Source organism: Antedon bifida, chromosome 1 (genome assembly GCF_963402885.1).
Source record: "Antedon bifida chromosome 1, ecAntBifi1.1, whole genome shotgun sequence".
NCBI lineage: Eukaryota > Metazoa > Echinodermata > Crinoidea > Comatulida > Antedonidae > Antedon > Antedon bifida.
The window spans coordinates 4,408,080-4,433,584 of record NC_136226.1 but is presented as its reverse complement, the minus strand read 5'-3'; the positions used below and the strand labels follow the sequence as shown (position 1 = coordinate 4,433,584).

Sequence of the window (25,505 nt, the reverse complement as noted above, 5' to 3'; positions counted from 1 at the left end):
TAATTTGCATACATTTTTGCTTAACTAATTTTAATCAACAATTTAAGTAGATCAAAAACACGCAATTTGTCAGTAATAACACACGCGCGCGCTAAAATCGATAATACGATTGTACGCGAGCGTCAATTTTGTGATTTCGTATAGGCCCCTGGAAACTGAACAATAGTTGGACATCCTAGCTATGGTTTCGTGTCGTTACGTCAAATTGTGGGTTAGCCTACTGTACAAAATGTGTTGCAATGCGCATATTAAAACACAGAGAATACGTTTGTCATTGCTGCCGACAGAGAATTTATTGATTATTATGGACGGATATTTTTAAAATAATTAATATTGAACTTAGTAACATTCATGTTCGTAAAACATTTTTTTTCACTTCGGTTTACTTCTACTTTAATCATACTTAAATTAAAATAAAAAGCTTAGAATACACGATCAAGGTGGTAATACGCAAAATGAATATTGCATTGAATGGATGGAAGAAAATACAATATAAATACTATATAATTTATGCCAAATATAGACATATGTAACATGATTTTTACTTAACATATGGGTATATTTCCCCAAACTGTCGACTATGTATTACTCTATATTTTAATGTCTATTACTCGGTCATATCCATACTAATTCTGAAACACGAAATGTACGAGGTAGGTGTACATAAAATAACAAAACCTCAATTGGATGGTTTTAGACGGATCAGAATTAATGAAGTCTACACAACATTTACAGTGAGAACGAGTCCTTAAAGCAACATGTATACAGAAGGGATACTTAATTTAAAATAATACTGATAAAATAGGAAAGTAATTGCATGTATTTATTTCTAGTCTAGACTTGGTAATAAAATACTAGGCCTACACTTTTTAAAAATCAAACGGGACTTAAAATTAAAAATGAGGATTCATTGTTATTCTCTGAAACCACACTTTTAGGCAGACAATCATATTTCATCATATTACATTTTCACATATCAATATCAAAAATAAATTCATGTAGGTAAAAAGGCCTCCCCGTCATCTAGCTAGTCTAGGCCTACGCTATAGTCTCCACACCACATATCATTTTGATCTGTGTAACATCGGGGCTACTACTAAGCCTAGGCCCTACTTGGCCTAGGCCCTACTTGGCCTAGACCCTAGGCTAGTATAGTTAGCTAAGTAGGAGGACTACTAGCTTTAATTACAAACATACCTTCTGTCCTAGCTGGTAGTGACCTAAATGTTTTTATTGTTTGTAATCTTGTCACTAATAATTTGCTCAAATAACCAACCAAAAGGCATAGAATAGGGCCTATGTGTTACTATGTTACTACACGTCCAGTAAGAGTGTATCCGGCGTCAGACCTCAACAAATTCGTACTTTTTTTGATCGTCTGAATTTTGACAACAAAGCTACGTTCTGATTGGTTGAATCTTTAGAAATTCAATACATGGTTTAGATGGAAGCTTTTCAGTAAATACTAAAAATAAATATTGTCATAGAGGCCACAAAAATATGAATATACATCTATAGATAATAAAAACATTCTTACTACAGTATTATATTATACAATATATACAGTAAATTTTAAATTCAATTTGTATATTCAAAATATTGCAATGTTGTTCAAATGTTAGTACCACAAGAATAACTAAACACTAATTGACTCAATAATTTAGAAAATAACACTAAAACTATTTGAAATTGAGTTAAAAAAAATAAAGAAAATTAAAAACAGTTTGTCAGCAATGTTGACAAAAGAGGATTAGACTAGCCTACTAGGAAACAATAGCTTGGTAAAAGACAAGGTAATTATAGGAAAGAATCCATAAACATGGACTTATAGGTTTTGAACTGGAGACATGAGTTTGATACTATACCATTTTACAGTCTACAATAATAGATCAGCCTACTGTAGCGGGTTAACTGTCACTATACTGTTCTAGCTCCTTTTTTAGCCAATCAGGGGCCTCAATTCCCAAAGCTTCCAGTAGTTCATAGTATGAGAAAGTGAATGCCCTTGTCATGTCTTGAGAGTGAGCTAGAATATTGGATTCTGATTGAAGTAATCGGTTAAATTGCAACCGTAATTCTAACTCTTTCTGTTCTTTTAATTTCAGTTTCATCAGTCGTTCAGCCTCCTCCTGTGCCTTTCTAGCCTGTTCTTCTCTTTGTATACGTTCTTGTTCTTCCCGTTCTCTCTGTAAACGTTCCTCTTCTTGTTTTTTCCTCTCGTATTCAAGTCTTTCCTCTTCTGCCATTGCTTCCAACATTTCTAGCTCAGCTTTCCTTCTTTCTTCTTCTTCTTTTCTTTTTATCTCTTCTTCCTCTGCAAAAAGAGTTAAAACCAAGATATTATGTATACTCATTTCAAACTGTTTCCCCTTGTGCAATAAAAATTGAATGTTACAATATTTACCTTTTCGTTTCAGTTCCTCTGCTTTCTTTTTCCTTGCTATTTCTTCCATTTTTCGTTGCCGTTCTTCCCTTTGTTTCTTTTCTTTTTCAAGAGCTAGCTGTGCTTGTCGTTTCTTAGCAAGCAAAGCAGCTTCTTGTCTTTGTTTCTCTTCAATTTCTTTTTCCTTTCGGAGCCTGGATAAAAAACCAAATGTTCTTACTATACTATAAACTGTTGATGTTATAATGCTAATACTAAATTAAAATTTAAAAACCAGACTTTGTGATCATAATCTAGAGATATCAACCTTATTTCTTCTTCTTTTCTTAGTCTTGCTTCTTCAAATTCTCTCTTCATTCGTTCCTTTCTTTCAACTTCTTCTAATGATTTTCTTTTGGCTTCCTCTCGCTTCTTTCTTTTTATCTCAACTTCCTGTTTTCTTCGTTCGGCTTCAGCAGCACGTTTTGCTTGCTTGGCTTGGCTACGTGATATACTTTGTATGCTTTGCACACTCTGGGGGCCTTGAATAGTTGAGTCCTAGAACAAAAGAGAACATTGTTAAATATTTATTTCATAATTTTATGTATTTTACAGATGTGTGATGTTTAATAAAACACCATAAAAAAATAGGAAACATGATTTGAACATTTACATACTTCAAAACATTGAGAAAATGCCAAAACATATAAAAATACATTGCTAACCATTATATAGATTCAAGATTATTTATTTGTCCATAAACTGGAAATTTGACTTTCCTTTCTTATATTTTCATACCTTGTTATTATTCTATTAAATTATTCAAATGCTGGGTTTTATTTTCACAACAAAAATGACTACATATTATTACCTACTACAATTCTATCAAGTTAAAATAAAAATCACCAAATAATCTTTACTTGCAAAAATTGTCTCTTATTCAGCAATTATGAATACAATTGTAAATGGTTTATACATAATAGTGAATATAAACTGTACCTCAGTTATTGATGACATCACATCAGACATGTTATCATCAATAGTTGAAGAGGACTTCATATCAGCTCTCGATGCGATTGGCTGGAATAAATATTAATAAATTTATGAATAATTTATTAACAATACTCAGGTTTTTATTGTGTATGTTTTTATTAATAATACATTACATACTGATAAAATCTCTATGTTGGAAAAACTGTTGTAAAAAAGGTTGTAGGTAGGTATAGAACACCATTATCGCACTGGCACAAGGCGGGTCTTGCGTCTTAAAATGCAGGGTAACAGTGCGGTGGTGTTTGAATCCTGTTCGTTGTTTTATTTGGTTAGCCCATTTCCTACTCAGAGTCTAGATAATTTTTAATAATCAAACCCTTAAAAGCCCTCTGATCTTCACAAATGAGAAAGCTTCTTTACTTTCTTTAACTGCAGACATTTTGGTATTTTCTCCACTCACTCCAAGCAATTCATTTTTTAATTAAATTTTCATTAACACATGCAGTAAGTTACTAACATCATTCATATATTAGTATGTAGATGAAATGAAAACAAAATAATAATCAAAACATTTTTGAAATAAATAAAAAACAATGAAAGAAAAATAAAAAATCAAATATATATATATATATATAAATTCAAAGGCAAATTACTGAAAAAAATGACAATGCTGTGGGTATCAGTGGCTGGATCTCAATGGAGATACAAAAAAAAAGCTATATATATAAATATATAATACTATTTACATCTGTTCTATATACTACACTTAAAATATGGATAATGGTAAATTTTCTTTGCTAAATTTATTTTAATGCATAATGTGTACATTTTCAATTTTTTTTTGTAAATATAATGTCTACACTATCAATAATATTAGGTGCTTCATAAATCCAGGATATATTATATTAGGATATGACAAAAAATGAAATGTTTCTTTTTAACATGCACATGAACATTTTTGCAGGTATGTTAATACAGTATATTTACATAATACAGTATCGAAGATTACATACTAATAGAGAATATGCAACCAATCAGCATTTATATTTGAGTAGTAGATACAGTAGTCTGTTTGTATTGTGGGCATGCATAAAATGCTCTATTGCATTATAGTTGTTGGTGCCTCGCCATGCAAGCAATAAGTCCTGCATGGTGTATTAGAAAGGCTAATGTATTTTAATAAGCACTATCAACACTACATACAAGAGCATTATCTAAGGATCAAAAGATTACCATTCACAAGACAGTAATTACCACAAGTTTGTAGACAAATTATCTATAAAAAGTTAAGCTAGTGCATATTCAAATAAATCATGTTTGCAATATTGAACCCAACAACACCATTTGATTATCAATCACAGGGCACCTAAACCATTATATCACATTTTCTAGCCTACTTATCCTTAAACATAGTCAACAAACCCAAAAAAACACTTGTGGATTGGCTCAAAATACCAAGAAAAATCTGGACATATCTGTATAATATGGACAAAATGTTGTGCGGAGATAACCTCCGGCTTTTGGAGTCTTTTCTGGAATTCATGGGGATTTTTGGGGAAGTTGACTTGATTTGTACACCCAAAACAAGATAATTAACGTGTAAAATTATCAAATAAAGTTAAGTGCAAAAAAAGAAGTCAAAATATTGTACCGTAAACGAGCGCCTCGGTTTAATAACCGTCAACTATGCACCAAATTTGCTTGATCACTTACGATAAGTGCATTGAATTGCTTGCGTGTCAGTAGTTTAAACTTTGATTTAATGTCCCGTCTAAATAGTTTTTATTTCGTTATTGATTGATTGTCCCTAGATGCACACTAAAATCAACGTCACGACCAATGTTAACCTCATTTTACAAATCATTACATCATCAGTAACCATCAACACACTATCTGCTATGTTGTAGATCAATAAGAAATATCATTACAAATCATTTTTTACATTATGCAAATTTATTTTTTTATTTATTTTGCATTTTTATCATTTGCCTTTTTGATACGAGTGCTTGTGTGCATTTCCTGATCTCTGATTGGTTGCACATTTTTTTTTCTTCACAAAAAGTAGAAATTGTTCAAAATCAAACTAGAATTTGTCTAGAATTTGGAAAATTAAAATATATATATGCTTGCGCATACTATAAGTTGACCTTTGTCTTTGCACAATTAAATTCACCTATACTAAAATTAATTTCGATGATGATGATGATGATGATGAATAACAGCATCACATTATCACACATCAAAAATATGAACCATCATCATCATTGTCATTAATATATATTATGGTTGAAGCTCTCTCTGTGTGATAACAAATATATTAAAAGCTAAAACTAAATGTATATAAAAATATGTAAATTTGAAAGGTTTGAAACTTGATAATTTAGACGATTTCCTGCTTTAAATCTCTGTCTACACTATCTAACTTTACGTGACAAAAAATGATGTGCCCATATATGGACATATCACTGCCATATTTGGGCGCATCACACTATTTTTGTCAAACTAGTATGATAGTGTAGAAAGAGCTTTAGAAACAATAAAGTACTGGATTAGTTTGATTGACTCTTAAATGTTGTAAAATATGCTGTGACTAATATAATTTTTTTATAGCAATCTGAAATGTATGCCTTTTGTATGTATTTTTACCTTCTTATTGTAAGTAAGTGTTTTGTGTGACCTGGGATGTTTGTTACATTCTTTACTTCTTTTACATTTTTTTATTTGAAATAAAGGATGATTTTACAAAATACAAATTTATTTGTTTCTTGTATAATAAAGTTTAATAATAATAATAAATGTAATCATTGAATGACGTTAGTTGTCATTTTCTGCAAGTGAGAGGACTTTCATTATAATTGGAAACTGCATGGCAAATAAATTAAAATAAGTAGATTGAAATATTACTAACACTTGGTGATTAATTATTATGATGAAACAAAAACTTGTTGCTATAGAGAAATCTCAAATTAGCCAGATCTCATAATGATATTTTAAATAAGAAATTTGATTGCATGGCAAACAAAAACAGCAAGAGTTATAAACAATTGAAAGAGTCAACGATTTTACTAATTATCTAGTCACTGAATATCTCTCTATTAGAAAGTGAAATTGCATTCATCTTTTTAGTCTCTCATTAAGAGAATGCTAATATTTATACTAGCGGTAAACACAGAAGTCTTTAAAATTTTTATGATTTTACATTAAGAGTCTTAACTGGCGTGTGGTCGTGGAAAATAATTGAGTTTTATCTCAATAGAGTTGTTTAGATCAGCCTTGTTTGTAAAGGCTAGATGGGTAAATTGATTAGGCAGTTCTATATTAAAGTTTTATATAACACAATAAAGCTTGGTTCCCACTAGGACGCAATGGTGAGGTAGATGCAAAGTATCAACGCAATGTGTCATGTAACCTTGCATTTCACAAATACAACGTAAGCATGGTTCCGTAGAAATATACTGTATTCATCACCACTTCTTTGCGTACATCAATATTGATGATTCACCGTCTTGTAAGAGGGGGATGTGAAATTGATAGAAGAGTACTTTTTTATGTTGCGTCACGGCAGGATTTTAATTTGAGTGGAAACTCTGGGATTCGTAGTCAGATAAATAAACAAACCACCAAACCACAACTCAATTCTTGTCTTTGACAATTACTATATATACTTATTTATAATGATATCTATATGATCGATAATGACAGATAAATCATGTTTAAAACTGTATCATGCATTATGTTTTCTGAATTATACGAAATTGTTAATAAACCAAACATAAATTGCGTAATGTCACTTCTTACCCGTGAAACCATTTATGGATGAATTAAATTATTATTAATTTAAAACGGTTGAGCCGTTACATGTTACATTCATATTTAGATTGAATACTGATGATTAGGTGGATCAATCAAGGATAAAAAACCCCTATTATCCTTAATAAACCCCTAAATATTAGGGGTTGGCCATTGTCTTGTTAGTTTCATGGGAAGGTGTATGGACGTCCCAAAAGACGGGCTTTACTGTTAACTTACCAAGTACCAATATACCAATATAATTTTTTTTAGAATAACTTTTACTAAAAAAATTATATTTAATATCAGTATTTTAGTTCAGTTTTCCCCAGATTAGAAGTGACAGAACATTGTTAAAAACCATTCAAAATCCAAATTATCTTCACTACACAACATTTTCAAAAACTAATGAACCGTAAACATAATATACAAAATACAATAATTAAATAATTACTACAAAACAAACTAATTAACCTTTTGCAAATAAATAAAAGTGACGTTTTGCAATCAAAAATGTGTTTTTGTTGCACCAAATTGTTAAACAATCTTTGTAAAACAGAAATAACACAACAATTGCAGAAAAGAAAATAAATACCTCTTCATCATCAGAATCTGAAAACTCCTAAATAAAAATGTTAAAAATGAAAATAAAATAAAAAGCAAAGAATTTCAAAGTGGAAAATGGATTAAAAGAAATAGTACTGTAAAGACAAATGATTTTATTTCTTAAAATACCGAACAAAGCAAAAGATAAACAAAAATACTAATTAATATTAATAATATATTGAATTTTGACAAAAAACAAATAATTTGTTTGTGTCACTTTGAGTTTTCTGTCAAGACTGTGCCACAAGCCTAATACTGTGTCACAAATTTTGATCACGGCAGGTTTTAGAATTATACAGTCAATTTATGAAAAATTAATAAATATTATTAATGTCCATCAGACTGTCAATTATGAGTGCTATTTTCATAATATAACACTCTATGCAACATAATTAATCACAAGTGACATGTGGAGAAACAGGTCAGTTGAGAACCTGGAAACAGGTCAGTTGACAACCCAGAAACATACTTAATGTCCATAAACTGACCAATAGTTAATCATTTTTGTCTGATTGCTCTCTCAAAGTCAACTTCTTCAACTAAATATGGATATATTTTTGAAGTGGTTCACTTAAAACCAGAAAACAACAGACTACTTGGAATAACCAGTGACTTGCTGTAGAGATTTCAATGGAAATTGCTTTGATGAAACACAACTGTGCATAGTGAGTTCTTTGCCAGCACACTATATAGTGTATGTAATGGATCTAGACCTATCATACTGTATGTGTACTGAATCTAATAGCATTTATGTTGTTTACTATTGAAAAAAACCAAAAACATAAAAAGTCCAAAGTAGAACTTACATCATGGATGATAATAAACTGTGGTGATTCTGGTGATTCTGAAGACTTTCCTGACATAGATTGATCGATGGACATCATGTCTGGTGTCAGAGAATGTCCTACCACTTCCTCCTCTTTAGTGGACTGGACATCGTTTGTTGGTGCTTCTTCAGTTTCCTGCAAGCAGTATAAACAAATCTCTAAACAATTTCTGTAATCATTATAAGGATAAAACAAATAAAACAACATTTTGACGAATATTTCAGTGATACCCGTCATCGTCCTTGGCTTTACTCTTTAACTGCGCAGTGTTTTAAAGTGGAAAATGGTGATTTTAAAATAAATTAAAAAATATACTAAAAAAAATTCTAAGGGGTGGGGGTTGGGGACAAACACAAATTGATAATTTTCAATAATTTTTAGTTAGTGAATGTGCGCATAATTACTTTTAGACTCAACAGCTACATAGTCAGACGTCATAAAAGTGATAAAATATATCAATATGGTGAATTCTTATTGTCTTTATTTGAAGTTTTTATATTAAGCCATTTGCAGATTTTCTGTTATTCCAAAACCATTTAGGAATCTTAAATGAAAGCTTTTATTGCTAATATAAGTTGATCTTTTTATATGTAAACAATCTACAACTATAACATGATTCGCAAATGAGAGCAATGCATTCTGAAAAACAAATGTTTAAAAAAAATACCTGACCGTTTGTTGGTTGTCTACTGTAAGATGTATTTTTAACAGTTAGCTGGTTTTACAAATTACAAATACGTTTATTCATCAGATCACAATAAAATAATGTACAATGATTCAAGAAAATGATGAAATGATGGGTCTCATGAAACCAGGAGGTTTGTATGATAGAATAACCCCAAATTACTTTAATATAAAAATTGGTTTACAAAATAATAGTTCAAATTTTACACATGACAACCGATTTTAACATGTCTTATGTAAGCCTGAAGCAAAAAGAGTGAATTTACCTATGTAATCACTGTGGACAAGCAGTCCAAATTTGAATTTAACATGATTGAATTTAGACACTGTATGAAACTAGGTCAGCATCATTATAAGCGGGTCATATAAATCTTCTTTTTTTCAATATCAAAAACAAATACTTTTATTCTTATTTATTATGATTATCGTATACGTGTATCAAATGTAGAAAGAATATCTGACAAATATGTAATTAAGAGATATTGTAAAAGGAACAAATATTGTAATAACTTCTTTGAATTGCATAATTTTCTTGAGTTGAATATCAGATGAAACATACGGACACCAAAAGATTACATAATTATAGGAATTTAGATATAAATTTTACTGAAATAAACTCTCACCCTGAAGAAAACTATATTCTATCTGAATTCTCTAAAAGCTTTTTTCTTTACTTCTCACCATTTGAAAAATAAAGTCCAACATTGGATCAGCCTATGTTCTGTGCTACTTTCCTTACTCACTCCCCTCCTACTCAAAATACCTCCACCCCCTTCCTTTCTCTCAACAATATACAGTTTCAGTTTTTATTTTCCAATATAAAACATAGTGTAAATAAATATATGCATAGAAAATGGAAGGATGACCAAAAAAAGAGCAAAGCTCGTACAGTATTTGGCCAGTACAGTACATTATACCAACCTTTTCTAGTTTGGGAGATTCAATCTTCTCTGTTTCAATTATTTTATCCTTATCTGAAGTTATAGTTTTCTTTTTTCCTTTAACCGGCTTCTTGTCAATGACTTTCTTTTTTTCTTTCTTGACTACTTTTTTATTTTTCTGTTTTTTGAAACCCAATGCATCTGGTTTTTTAGGTTCTTTTGGTTTTCCTGCAAATGTAAATATTATGTTTAAAGTTTAAATTAGATCAAATATATCCAGTAGCTTAGGTACTCATATGAATAAGTCCACTATAACATTTTTGTGATATCCACATTCTAAACAAAAAGTATGGCAAACAGATTGTGTAGAGATTAGTAAATCTATATTAAAAAATAAAGAGAGTCTGCATGGTTGTTCGTTATATACATTTTTCCCACTACCAAACACATTGACAATTTCTGGAGCTGTAGGGTACTGGGTACAATTACCAGAATTGTATTGAAAAGGCTTTAAACAACATTTGAAAACCATCAAGAAGTTTTGGGTTGGGGATTATGTTGATATGGATGAAATTTCCGAAATAAAAGAAATTGAATTAATGGGATATCAACATGACCGGAATTTTTGAGTGTTTTACTGGAGTGGAGAGGTACCCACTTCAGGGCAGGAATTTATCCAGTATAATTATATGGTTAAAATATTGTCCGATAGCTTTTATATTTCACCTTTCACCACAAACAGAGGTCAGTGAACTTGGACAAATATTCATGAAATGGACGCATATTCATGAAGGTACAGTTACATGTGATTATTAGCAACACAACATTCTGCAATTGTTAAACTCACATTCAATTGAACATTAACAATGCAGTGACACTACAGTCAATATTCTCATTTAAACATGCAGTTTACAAGTTTGAAAAAAATGTTTTTTATAGCTTTCATATATTAATGCTTCTAATATTAAATAACTACAAGACTGAAATGCTGTATAAAATGTTATTTTTTGACAAAAGGTACAATAAGCTTAGATTTATAGTTTCAACTTTATAACAATTTCATCATACTAAAAGAAAATGTTGCAAAACAAACCATTAGTATTTTCTATGAACATTCTAGTAAAAGGGGTACTGTTAGAAAGCTTTGGATTTATGGCCTACGAACTACTGCAGTTTATTGTGAGCATTGGATGTACTCCCTCAATCAATTCTTCAAACCAGTGGATTTTAGGTTCAGGAGACAACCAACCAACGACACAATATGCATAGGTCATAGGTTATCTCAAACTAAAAGTTCACTATATCCAATCCCAACATGAAAACTCCTATTCAGTTGGCAAGAGGTGACGATATTAGAGACGATAAAAAAAAAGATGATAAAAGTGATAATAAATGATGATAATAATGACAATAATAATGATAAGTAATGATCATGCTGAAGATATGATTACAGTGAAAAATGATATTGATAATAATGATAACATGATATAATCACCATTATGATGATGGTAATAACTTTATTATACACACAATATTCTCATCATGCAGAATTATTTATCAAAAACAAACACAGCAACTAAAATAAACCTTTATTTGCAGACAAATGTTCTGGTTGAATGTACGCAGCCTTATCTTTTGGCGGCAACCCTGAGTAACAACAATAATTGGTTGCATAAATTATACATAATTTATATTATTGATTACCTCAACTGCTGTATAGTATTAAAATAAATGATCCAAGGGAAGCTGGATACTTCTTGGATTTTGTGGATTGAGTGACCTGATAGAAACAGCAAGCCGGACAGCATCTGCACTAGGTTTTTAAGAGTGCACATAAACTCTAAAGGTATGAATATAAACCGGAAGACTTCTACTACTAGAAGTGTGGTCAAATAGAGTCTTGAACCTGTGCCGATACTATGATATTGGTTTGTGTCGCCACTGCCTAACTGCTCGTCCTTTGCTATTAACAATACGCTTCTTTGATCTATATTGAAAAGATATACCTCCTCATACACCTTGGGTGTTTCTATCCAAGCAGTGCAAGTAGATATGTTGTGATGTTGTTTTATGTGATCAGTCAATAATGAAAATAAGGGTAGCGTTTCCATTGAAAATGAATAGACTATGGTGATGATGTAAGAATAGCTAGAAATGTCACCAGAGAATCATGTTTTACATGTTAAACTTTAAAACAAATTAATCTTCCTGTACAAAGATTGTTAATAATATCTTGGCTTAAGGCATAAAGCATGAATCAATGTGGACATGTCAACATATGCATAAGAGCATGAGTGATTCTAGTTCATGTAATGTCTATAAAACGTACTATAAAAAATATCTATAAAAAGTTAAACCAACTACAGTACATTAAAATGCTATCAAATAAAATCAAATGAATTGGTAACACATTGATGATCAATTTCCCTGATTAATGAAAGGAAGATTTTGAGAGTTGTACAATTCCTCCTCCTCACTACCAAAAAAAAAATTAATAAATAAAAACTACAAATGTTTATAAAACGATGAAGTTTAGTGGGAAAAGTAAAACATAAATTACCTACCAACAATAAACCTTTCTCTTTCATCTTGTTGCTCTTCTTTGATACTTTTGTCACTTTCTGGACTTACAGTTGTTGGTTTCTTTGTCTTCTTTTGTTTTTTGCCTTTCTTGTCGTTTTCAAGTAAACCTGAAAGTGAATTTCGTGTAAGTGATATACTGAAATACATAATGCGGGAAATATTTAAGAAACCTCTTTTTTTTTAACCAAGTCTTGTCTGACGTTTGGTAGCAGGAGGTTCTGGTACTGTGATATAGTCATAGACAGAATATAAGACTTAGATGGCCAACTAAGCAACAGCTCAACACTCTGTAATACAGACATAGTAGTGCCTGACTGAGTAGGTTACATGACTTTAAACTTGGTGCATTTAATCTAATCTCTCCATAGTAAATCACATTTTTTGGTCATATCATAAGGAAGGAAAGTCTTCAAAGGGAAATACTAGATGATAAAATAGACGGGAAAAGAGGCAGAGGTAGGCCACGTTTTACATGGACAACCAACATAAAGGAATGGACAAAAATGAGTTATGAGAAGTGTGTGAGAAAGGCGCAGTTGAGGAAAGAATGGAAATTCATGACAGCCAATCTGCTTCGAGCAGAGGACACCGACAGGTAACAGGTAAGCTGTGTGTGTATTGGTAGTTGGTCATCTAGATTTTTTTTCAGTATAAATATGAATAGATCCAGGAATTGAACCGAGGTGATTAATAATAATTTTTCATTTATGTCAAGTTTAGCTTATTTTAATTTTTTTTTATTAACAATATGGCATTCTAATCCAATTCCTAAGGTTCGGGGTTCAATCAGTCAGGATTTTCTCATGGATATATTTCTCTTAGCCTCGCATGAGAAAAGAACATAAAACAGCAACAAACAAACAACAAACCTGTTTCATTGACAATCTTATCAATAGCCTCTTTGAAGGCTTGGGTGTCATCATCATCCTCATCCTTGCCATCTTCCTTCACAGGTGTCTTCTCTTTTTGAACACCTTGGTAGCTGGTTACATCAAATTCCAAAGAGGTTTCTTCTGGTAACCTCTTTCCAGATGATGCACTGTGTGCTGAAGCAGAGTACTTTGCTGATGACTTCTTTGGTAACTTTGTGGGTGGTGCATCACCAGTGCCATCAATATTCTTCTTTGCATCTTCTAATAATTAAAAAAAAATGTTTTATATCAATTAAACTTTTTAATTGCATGTTTTGTTCTTACCGACTAATTGCCATATTGTGACAAATATGAGAAAACAACAAGAATACACATATTAGTAAATATTACCAAAAAATTAATGTGAAAACAAATATGTCTTTTAAATTTACAAGGCAATTTAATTTACAATACAAAAAACAACAGTTTAAAAACAATAGAACATTTTTATAAAGATTTGTATGTATAGTCATTCAATAGAACAAGTGATTTTATTAGTAATTAGAATATTAATTAATAATATAATCAAGGCAATAATTAGTATAGAAAGGTAAGATTTTGTGCATAAACATGAGGGATTTTGTGCATAAACAGGAGGTTTTCATGTACTCTCAGTCTCACTAATACTGCTCTGGTTCATATGCTAAATTGGACCTAAATAGAAATTAGGGTGTGGGATTATACATACATATGCATAGACATGTTTTGGATCTGGTTTTTACAGACAAAGAGAATACTATAAATGGCATTATGCAGTCTCCACCACTGGGTAAAAGCGACCATATGATGTTACAATTTTCATTGGATCTTGTAAGAGATGACAGAATTGAACCAAATATTCGAAGTTACAGGCATGGTAACTATGATTTGCTGCGCGAGAAAATTGGTTTGGTAGATTGGGATGTGGTTTTCAATGACAAATCAGGTATTCAATCGTGGGACGAATTCGAGCATATTCTTGCGAAGAATATTGATGAGTGTATCCCGATGAGGAAGGTTTGCCACGGAAGAAAACCTCTTTGGATGAACAAAAAAATTGAAAAGCAGATTGCCAAAAAGAATAAATGTTGGAAACAGTATGTAAAGGCCAAGAGAAAACAAAAAGTATGTGTGACAGCAAAATGGTCGAAGTTTGTCCAAGTAAGAAATCAAACAGTAGATCTGATTCGATGTAGTAAATCTGACTTCGAAAATAAAATAGCAATTGAGATCAAATCTAATGAAAAGTCTTTTTGGAGGTATCTCAGTTCTCAGATCAATATAAAGTCTGGTATACCCAACTTAATTGATAGTAATGGAAGGCATGTGTCTGATGACAAGGATAAGGCTGAGTTGCTAAACACGTTTTTTAGTAGTGTATTTGTCGATGAAAATTTTTCGAATGTACCGGCTGTTGATGACATATCAGAAGAGTTTTTATCTCAAGTTGACTTTCCTTGTGACGAAATCTTAAATATTTTATCAACGTTGAATATTACTAAAACAGCTGGACCTGATGGTATTCACCCACGCATCTTAGTCGAACTAAAGGATATCATTTGCTACCCCCTCCATATTATTTTTACGAAATTGTTTCAAGAAGGAGCCGTCCCTAATAGTTGGAAACGGGCTATAGTGGTACCGATTTTTAAAAAAGGAGTGAAGTCTGACCCAAGCAACTATAGACCTGTGAGTTTAACTTCGGTAGTTGGTAAAATTATGGAGAGAATTATCAGGAAGGAATTATTGGACTTTCTTGAACATCACTCACTTATTTGTTATGAGCAATTTGGTTTCCGGCAAGGTCGTTCCTGTGCTTTACAATTACTTGATGTTCTTGAAAACTGGTTTTCTTATTTTGATAATCAGGATTGTTTTGATTGTATCTACCTTGACTACAAGAAGGCTTTCGATAGTGTGCCTCATCATAGACTCCTTCTGAAAATGAGTGCATTGGGTATTAAAGGTAAACTTCTAAACTGGTTTCAAGAATTTCTTAACGATAGACAACAACGGGTTAGTGTCAATGGATGTGTTTCAGATTGGGCTGATGTTCGTAGTGGTATCCCGCAAGGAAGCGTCGTTGGACCTGTTCTTTTCATTATGTTTATAAATGATTTACCTTCTGTTATTTCTTCCTCTGTACGCATGTTTGCAGATGATACTAAATTGTATAGAGTAGTTAACACTGGGAATGATGCTCAAGTTCTACAAGAAGATTTAGAGAAAGCATGTGACTGGTCTGACAAATGGCAATTACCTTTTAACGAGGGTAAGTGCAAAGTAATGCACTTTGGGAAGAAAAACAACAAACATCTGTATGCCATGCGTGGTTTCTTATTGAATGAAGTTGATCATGAAAAAGACCTCGGAGTTACTATTGACTCTAAACTTGTTTTTAATGTACATGTGGCAGATGTAGCAATGAGAGCAAATCGGAAGTTGGGCATGGTATATCGAGCTTTCAAGTTTTTAAATATGGATGGGTTTCTTCGTTTATATAAAGCTATTATTCGTCCGACCTTGGAATACTGCAACGTTGTTTTTAACTCGCTACATTGTAAGGAGGAAGACCTATTGGAAAAAGTCCAAGAACGTGCCACCAAGCTTATTTTTTCCATTCGTCATTTACCTTATTCAGAAAGGCTGAAAATTCTCAACCTACCTACTCTCGCATACAGAAGGCAAAGAGCTCATTTGATACAGATTTTTAAAATTTTACATGGAGTGGATAGTATTTCTGCTGATTCTTTTTTTGAGCGTGATGAAGATGTTAGAACACGTGGTCATTCTTTTAAATTAAAATTTAAGTTCTCACGCACAAATTGGATGAGGGATTCATTTGGTCGAAAAGCTATTATATTATGGAATTCGTTATCGGAGGATGTAGTAGCTTCAAGATCAACCAATCAATTTAAGTCCGGTCTTGAACGGGCATGGTCCAACCACCCTCTTAAATTTGCGCCATATTCAAGAGTTGATGTAATTATCAAGAGGGGCTTATAGGCATAGCCTAGCCTCGACTCCGGACCCAGCACCGCTGAGCTCCGGAAACAAGTAAACAAGTAAGTAAGTAAAGTAGACATGGAAACATAAACAAGAAAACATCAGTAGATATAACCAAAACATTTACAAAATATTTCTTAAAACTAAAAGTGATCATTAGTATTAACAAGAGTATAAAAGTGATTGAAATATCTAAAATTGCCAATTTTATAAATTAGTTTAAAATAAAACAAGACGTTGGGGGTGGTGCAGTTAGTATTGTTAACATTATACATCGGACGAATTAGGTGAAAAATGGTGGTTCCAACTTTTGTGAAAATTCACTCAAAAGAAAAGTGCACTGAATGGTCCAAACACTCACTATCCCTAGCAATATTTTCCTTTTCTATATAATCATTTTCTATCTCGCTGCTTCCTTTCATCTCAAGACTTTGTAAGGATCCTTCAGTCTCTTTGAATGGCAGGACTTCACCAGTAGTGTCAGTGACATCATCTGATATACTCTCTGAAGTAGGTATATCGATACTGATGCTATGCCTCTTGCCGACACAGTGGCTGCTTTCAGATTCCATGGCACTGGATGGTGCTCTTGATGAAATGATGTACACACCAGAAGCCTCATCTTCTGATACATGGATGTCTTCTGCCAAAAGTGGCTTATGATCTTTGATGATCTGGTCCAGTACTGGTGTTGTTTGAATTTTGTCACTGTTTTCTGCTGCCTCTGTAAACATTAATCTTAATTCATCTACATTTGGTTTTTTCATATTTTTGAATCTCCAAAAAAGTGCCATAAACAAAAATCAGTTGATTCAAGTATTGATGGAAAAAAAATTGGACCATAATTCCTAAAAAGAAAGACTATAATAATCATAACATGATGTAGGACTAGTGTGGATTATCAGTGACCAGATCTCAATGTAAGAGATGCAAATAAAATAATCCAAAAGCTAAATCAAAATGATAAATAAAAACAGCCAGAAAGAATATGCTAAATCCTTCATAGATGTTTGTAAAGTTACAGACCATATTTTACAATGTAATCCATTCACTACATTTAAATGTTAACATCTCATACTACCAATAGATTAATTCAAAGACCACATCAAAGCTATTATTAATGTATTCAGTGGAACTATGAAATTCTCAAATTTCCAACCAAGCGACTCACTTTGAAGCCTCACGATTTATTACAATTTTTTAACTTCTTTATTATTAAAATTCACGGGACATTAATTCACCAAATTATCTATTCTATCTGTGAACTTCTGAACTTAATTCTGTAGACAATTACGTGAAATCAGACAATTACCCTTTGATGCAATTAAACACAAACGTGACATTTTCTTCGACTATAATATTTAAGATTCATATAATGAAGTGATTCACTTTTATCACGGTACATAATGTTAAATGCCAGCTATTAAATTCACCTAGCAATATCATGCATGCAGGAATTTTCTAACTGTACTAATTTAAAGCTCTGTCTACACTATCAAACTAGTTTGACAAAAAAAGTGGGATGTGCCCAAATATGGTAGTGATATGCTCTCAAATATGGTAATATGACATCATCATGTCTATATATCATATGGGCAAGAAAGATCTTTGTTATTTCTGTATAATACTGTATAGGAAAAAATGTGTAGATATAAACACACAATACCCAAAAAAAAATATACCTCTTATTAGACAAAAATGAAACATGTACCATTAAATCAAAAGTGGGGCTTTCATTATTTAATGTAATTAAAAGATAAAACCTGACCAAAATATATATATAACTTACCAGTAATGGCGTTTGCAATTGTATCATCTTTGATAGAATTTGGATCTGAAAAAAATCAATTCAAAGTAAATGATTGAATGAATGAGAAATTTAATAGAACATTGCATAAAAATATTACTAAAATTATAATTTTTGAATAGCATTATATGTATGTCCTAATAGATGTCAATTCATACTGTACATGCCACAATATAGGACAACCTTTTCTTATTGCTTAAACAACATTGGTATTACATAAAAGTGTTCACACTAATTTATGAAAGGCAAAAAAAAGTTCACTCACCTTTGTTACTAATAATATTTTTAATGCTGGTGATAGCAGCTTCAGCAGAGTGAACCCTAAACTTATTTTTGTCCTTATTGACCTTTGAACTTTGTTTGACCCAGTAATCAACATCAGAAGATTGAGTAAGTAAGGCGTTATTTGTAAGTTGTAATCCAGCTGAAGTTGAACGCTCCAGTTTAACTTCATTCTCACAGAACATTTCCTTGAGTTGCTCCGCCCACATACTTGCTGCGGCCTGAAAAAAATGAAATAAAATGTATTATTAGTTTTATTTCTATTTTTAATTTAATTGTCAGAAATTCATTTTACTCAGACATAATTGTACTTCGACACTTGCACAGGGTTTTTTTTTAAACTGCTAAATTTCGACCCTTATAAATTATGAGAATACATGCAAATCACTCTCGCTTGGGACTTGAACACATGACGTCCAGATCCCTAGCCTCTAGACCACAGAGCTTGCATTGATGGCTATTATTAGATTTAAGCCAAAGGAAGCAGTGGGTACTGCAGGGAGCTAGTTAAAATTAGGGCAAACATCTGACCAATTAACTAGCTCCCTGTTGCAAAGCTACTTCAAAGTAGCTATGTAGTTAGTTAGTTATGTACCTGTATTTTAAAATTCAACTAAAGTTAACTTTGGTTTGGCTTTTTTATCAATATACTAATCAATACTAAATTCTATCAAATTGATATGAAAAAAGAAACAAACAAATAATGAAAATTTCTTTAAAACAAGATTATAATTTACTTTAGCGTCAGCTGCTAAATCTCTTCCAGATTGTGGCCTTTGAATGACGGACTCTGCGACCTTTAAAGCTTGTCCCATGATATCTTCCATCACAGAAGCTGCTGATACAACGCTACGATTGTCATCAGAAACATGACCTTCCTCCTCCTCATTGATTTTATCTTGTGCATCAGTAGGTTGTTGTTCGTCAGTATTTTGATCTCGACCTTTGACAAAATGAATTTTAAAAAAATGTATATGATGGAGTATAATCCAATGCTTGAGTATAATATATTATACAAATAATGAATGTTTATGAGTGGAATGGTACAAATAATGACATGAGGTGTATGGTGAAAGGTTATATTTCAGTATAATCTCCATCCCCCATAATTTTTTCTACGTTCCGTACATCATCACAGTAAAACTAAAACAATAATTCCTTAAAAATGTATATATTTTATAATATCTTTGATTTGTTGTTTTGAAACTTATACCTTATATTATATGTGTACGCCATGCTGTAGCTAGTGATTGGGTGTTGGGTGTAATCGGAATAAAATAAACAAAACTTGTAAAAGGTATTTATATTTAGCATTTGAATGAAGCTATATCATAAGATAAAGAACACACCTTGTTCAGATGCTATTTGTTCTGGTTTGTTTTCAGATGAATTGAGTTTTTTTTCTTCAGAATCATTTTCTTCTTCCTCATTTTCTTCTTGTTCCTTCCATTCTTTTGGCACATGGCCCTCTGTCGTGTTTACACCAAGGTCTTCTTCCTGCTTCTGTTCATCCTCAACATCACCAGTGGTTTCATCCAGTGCATTCTCTTTACAAAGTCCACCATCATTTTCCGTAACTGCATGTTCTAGTTCTCCATCATCTACAGCCATTGCAACTGCTTCTTTTACACTGTGTCCACCAGATGATACTCTGTCTTGTGCAGTTTCTAAATTCTTTAAAGATTCTGCAGAATCGTTCTGGGATGATAAGACATCTGATAGATCAGCCTGATCTTGCTGCTTATCATCGGTGGCTACACTAGGCGGATGAATGCTTTCTGATTTACTCATAGCGTCTTCCTGTTTTCTGATGACATCATCTTCAATGACATCATCATTACCTGTTGGCATCAAGATTGGATAATATAAGCTTAAAGACCCCTTCCCTATAATTTGTGATGTCTGACCGGAAAAGTTGGGGGTGGGTTACTATTTTCAGGTGCCTAATTTAAGATTAGTAAAAGTAAGCCCCCTTCTGATAGTAACCCACCATAAAAAACAATCAAAGAATAATAACCCAGGGTTAAGCTCTGTCTACACTATCAAACTTTGTGTGACAAAAAAATGTGATGTACCCATATATGGACATGATGATGTCATATCACTACCATATTTGGGCATATCACTACCATATTTTGGCACATCACACTTTTTTTGTTAAACTTGTTTGATAGTGTAGACATAGCTTTACAATTAGAAGATTTACGGTACTGCGAAAATGAACGTAATAACCAACACAACAAATACAAAAACTATAGATACAATCATTCTATAGTTATAATAAACTCTCCCAAAACTAGATTCTTCAAAACCCAAGAATTCTCTTACAAGCCTGAAAGGTCACAATTTCCTTTTTACTATCAAACCAGATATTTTGGACTGGCCAAAGGTTGTCCAGCTTTCAAAGAAATACTGTGAAAAAAAATTACCATATTCACTCGCACTAGCTAAACTTTGAACATAAGATCCACCAATAGCCAGGATGTCACCATCAGGACCCATGACAATGCTTCCAGAGCTACTCTTAAGGCTGGACTTGTAAGATCTCATACTCTTCTCTTGCCATTTTGGCATAAATCCTCCTTGTACTTGATTCATTGCTAAGTTCTCCAAGCTGCCATCGATGTTATTTGATAACTTCAACGTCAAGTCCACGTCTGAAGCTGGGACTGTGAAAAAAATGGATTGTGAAATAGATTGATGTAATAACAGATTCAATTCAACCATTAATTATCATTCTGTGAGGTAGAACTAATAATTAACGGCAAGTGATACAAATTAACCAATCAGAAACTAAGATACACTAAGGTGTGAAAGTAACTAATTTACCTTTGTTTAATGAGTTGTTTGAACTTGACTTAAGGTGTCCTAATTTTCCGAGTCTTCCTTTATTATTGTTGTTCTCTTCTTGTGCATTGCCTTGCCATTGTTGAGACTCTTCACCTAATATCACAAAAGATCCAGAACTTAACATCACAAAATTCAATAATTGTAAAAATTTGTAATATTCGAAACCATTAAGAAACAGTACAATGAGTACTAATAAGTAAATGTAAACAGAAATAATGAGAAACAATATATTGTTGTTTATTAACTTACTATCAACCAGAGAATAAGATCCAGAACTCAATGACTGGCCTGTTGATGGCAGAGCTGGTAATTTCACTGATCGTCCACCTAAAGGTTTCTTCTTCATCAGAGGTCTGATGGCAGGGATGGGGGAAGTAATAGGTGGTAGTGGAATGTATTGCCCTATTGCTGAGTTAAGGGTTGGCTCTAACGTTGAATCTTCTGAAAGAGTAAACAGTAATATTGAGTAAACATAATTCTGTAGAATACTGTAAATGTACCACTTATCTGATAGAACTTTATAATGTATTACTCTACAAGAAATATAATGAATTGAAAGAAAATATGTCATACTTTGAGTTGGTGACAGAGCTGGAAAAACTGGATTACCACTCTGAAGTTGATTTGAATTTGTTGTCACTAAATCCTAAAAAATAAAAACATGAACATTAATGAATCCAGATACAATGTCAAAGCCAAATATAATCCCAAGAATTATGAAAATATTTAAAAATGAATAATTGTATATTCTGTTGTTTAAATAAAATAACTAGGCCCAATCTTTTCAAAATGGAATACCTTAAACCGTTGATACTGCATAAACTTACAATTCCTCAGTATAGGTACTACACACTATCGTTATACAGTAGTATAGAAAGTCAACTTACTACAATGGCTTGCTCAAGATCAAGGACCAAAGGAGATTGAAGAACACTTCCAGACTCTGATTTAGTACTAACAGATGACATCTTCTCTAACAGGTCATCAATAGATTGATGCTGATTGATCACACTTTGAACCAATAACCTCTGAAGGACTGCAGTCTGTTTATCACCATCTAGATCTTTGTATGATACTAGATGTGGTTTATTGTCTTTATCTCTTGTTACCACTGCAATGGCTGCTGTATCTACTAGCCTTTCATTTAAAGGTACTGATTGACCTGAATAGACAGAGTCTTCTCTCTCTTCTGGTATGTCTAAAAAACAATTAAAAACACTTTAAAGAGCATCCAGACATTGAGGTTCAAAGGTTGAACTGGAAAAAGTTCCCTAACATCCTGAACCAGAATGTTATAGTTCTTAAACTGGTACTGGTTCAAGTAACCGTCAACATCTGGTAGCCATTGACAACAAGTTGGCATTTAGATTAATGCTACTTTTAAGTGTACACAATATTTGTTTTTGTTTTTTAAGAGTGCCACAGACATTGCAATAAATTTCACAAAGTAATCCGTAATAAACAAATTTATAGACTTCGAATGAAACTTAAAGACAAGATAAATAAAGAAATCTACATACCATCATTTGACCGGATTCTGTAAAACTCATACTGTTGGACATCTCCAGGTGACAGCAGCATGCTCCGGGTCACATGATACGGTGACGGGTATTGTGACAAGTCGTCGTTGATCCGCCGATAAATATGTGGATTAGCAGCATTGGGCTGGAATAAATTCTTATCCCAAATGTCTCCTAGAAAAAATAATCCAAAATAAATTATAAACTTGGATTTCATTTGCACTGCAGGAGGCAATTTCCCCAACGATTGTAAAGTATCTGTACTGTACTTAGGTTTGGTCAAAGAGATGACATAAATGTACTGATGAAGAAGTCTATCTAATGTCACTTTTATAATGTCCTTAAAGACCAGACTTGCCTTATTACAATAGAATATCAAAAATCGGATCTTAAAACGTTTAAAATAATATTGTAAATTGTAACTTCCACCGAAACCTATGTAGTATAGGAAGGCGCTATACTAAATAAATAAAATGTAAATGTGATATCAATATTGATAGATGTTAATTTACTCACCATTTGTACGTAGTTTGTTAAGAATTGAATCGTCCCAACTGCGAGACCAGTTAGCCATATACCGCTTGGCCGAAAATCCAGGACGAACTGATCGTCTTGGTCCTAATTTATTCCTTGCTTTCACAAAATTTAAGAACACAGGGCTTGAATCATTTCCCTGAAAAATATTAATATAATTTATACAAATTAGATGCAATATTAATTATAAGTAGATCCCATTCAGGACCCAACATGTTCTCTTAATAGAGGTGTGAATTAGAGTTGGCCTAGTGTCAAAACATATTTTATTTTTTTATTTCACCTTATTTATAGAGGGTGACCCTAAGCAGCGTATGCTGACAATCGAGGGGCCCTCTTGATTATTAGTTTCAGGAAAGTGGCCCCTAAATAGGAACGTCCAATAGATACTGTTGGTGTATGAGAGTTTTATTGGGATAACATATTGTTTTTTTACGCATGAAGAATAAATGATAAGTAGTATTTGAATTGAATTGTATTTTTAAAACAAACTTTAAAATATGATAGAAGTGAAGAAAATATATATACCTTTGCTCCATATGAAAGAATTGCACTACAAAAGTCATTTGTACTACTGAACAAGCTGGTATCCTCAGCTTCAAGAGCCTTCTTCCTCTTGACATCACCATTGCCATCTTCCCCTATGGATGCTAAATCTTCTGCATACAGCAACAGGGCACCTTTTCTTGTTGTGAATGTCTTGTGCGTCAGCATCTCACGGTTCAGGATGTTTTCATTTTGCCATGCTGATTGCTGGATTGGTGGTAGAAAGAACTTTTTTCCATGCAAGTTATAGTAATCCTGGAGATGAAAAATGAATTTAAAATAATTTAGTAACTTAGAGTTAAATACTAATGAAGAAAATAAATGTATAATAAGTAATTAAATGGTGTGCTATGTAAGAACTCCTGTATAGCATTTTTTTAAATGATATTAATAAGATGTTAAGTATCATCTTAATTTTTAAATAAATATTGAAAATACCTCAGGTTCCAATGAGACCGCAAGCTTCCGATGACCTTTAATTTTCTTTTCTTCTCCAACACCACGACTCAGCCTAGACAGACCAATGTTAGCACCTGCCATATTGACGATTGTTGTTCCTTAAATAAATGAATATATACTGCCTGGACGGAATATTTGTTTTCAGTTTTAATAAATCATCTTTCTGTTTGGGAACAAAAAAAAATGTGAACTTTTTACTAGATATGCTTACTTAGGCTAATCAAGGCTAGGAATAAAATTTAAGGTCTAGGCACTACACTAGACAGGCCTAGGCCTAGGCATAGCAGGCCCGGTTCGACCGGTTGTGTTGTGTGTAGGCTAGATACAGACAGTAGGGCCGGGCTACACACACAAAATTAAAAAGGAGACGGCGGCCTAGCCTAGTCATTTTCATAAAATAAGCAAAACTTCTATAGTACTAGAATATATATACATTACATAATAGGTATACTGATCATCAATCTGTTGACTCACCAAACCTACATTGTTGGAAAATAAATTAGTTTAAAAACAAACGCAAACGGCGACTGAAACGGTTTTGGGTCGCCGCCATACTGTTTTGATCACGTGTTCAAGTTGCTGAGGAAATAACTAAGTGACGTCATACAAGATATTTATGAAAAACCTTTTGTGTTTTAATTGAAGAATAATTACCTACGCACATTTATTCTTATATTTCATAACTTGGAATATATTTTTAGATAATTTGTATTAGGTTTCTATAAGTAATTCCTATAGCATATTATATGAAATATTTTAATGTTTATTAATTGATACACTTTGAAACCTTTTAATGATAAAGTATTGCGGCAGCGACGTTCCTTAGTTAGCCTACAATGTTCGATTGGTTTTAAAAGAAAATGATACAAATTTGGAAAACTAGCAG

The 25,505-nt window shown here is 32.4% G+C and overlaps 1 protein-coding gene across 4 annotated transcripts; it reads right to left on the bottom strand.

Annotated features, from left to right (window-relative positions):
* Positions 1–274: 274 nt before the first annotated feature.
* LOC144838433 (uncharacterized) lies at positions 275–25,168 on the bottom strand. Of its 4 annotated transcripts, XM_078693790.1 has the most exons (25): positions 25,094–25,168; positions 24,599–24,782; positions 24,143–24,415; positions 23,597–23,753; positions 23,081–23,254; positions 22,448–22,758; positions 22,134–22,206; positions 21,810–22,001; positions 21,540–21,653; positions 21,140–21,379; positions 20,060–20,551; positions 19,448–19,653; positions 18,694–18,931; positions 18,411–18,455; positions 16,983–17,345; positions 13,595–13,858; positions 12,707–12,832; positions 11,730–11,789; positions 10,183–10,370; positions 8,557–8,712; positions 7,740–7,766; positions 3,362–3,442; positions 2,691–2,920; positions 2,405–2,577; positions 275–2,314 (listed from the first exon to the last, which is right to left on the bottom strand). In XM_078693790.1, exons 2-25 carry the CDS (start codon positions 24,698–24,700, stop codon positions 1,908–1,910), a joined length of 4,692 nt encoding a protein of 1,563 aa, XP_078549916.1. In that variant the 5' UTR covers positions 24,701–24,782; positions 25,094–25,168; the 3' UTR covers positions 275–1,907. The 4 variants fall into 4 exon arrangements, with proteins under 4 accessions (XP_078549916.1, XP_078549921.1, XP_078549927.1 ...); XM_078693795.1 differs by lacking the exon at positions 7,740–7,766; XM_078693801.1 differs by lacking the exon at positions 11,730–11,789.
* Between the last annotated feature and the right edge of the window lie 337 nt (positions 25,169–25,505).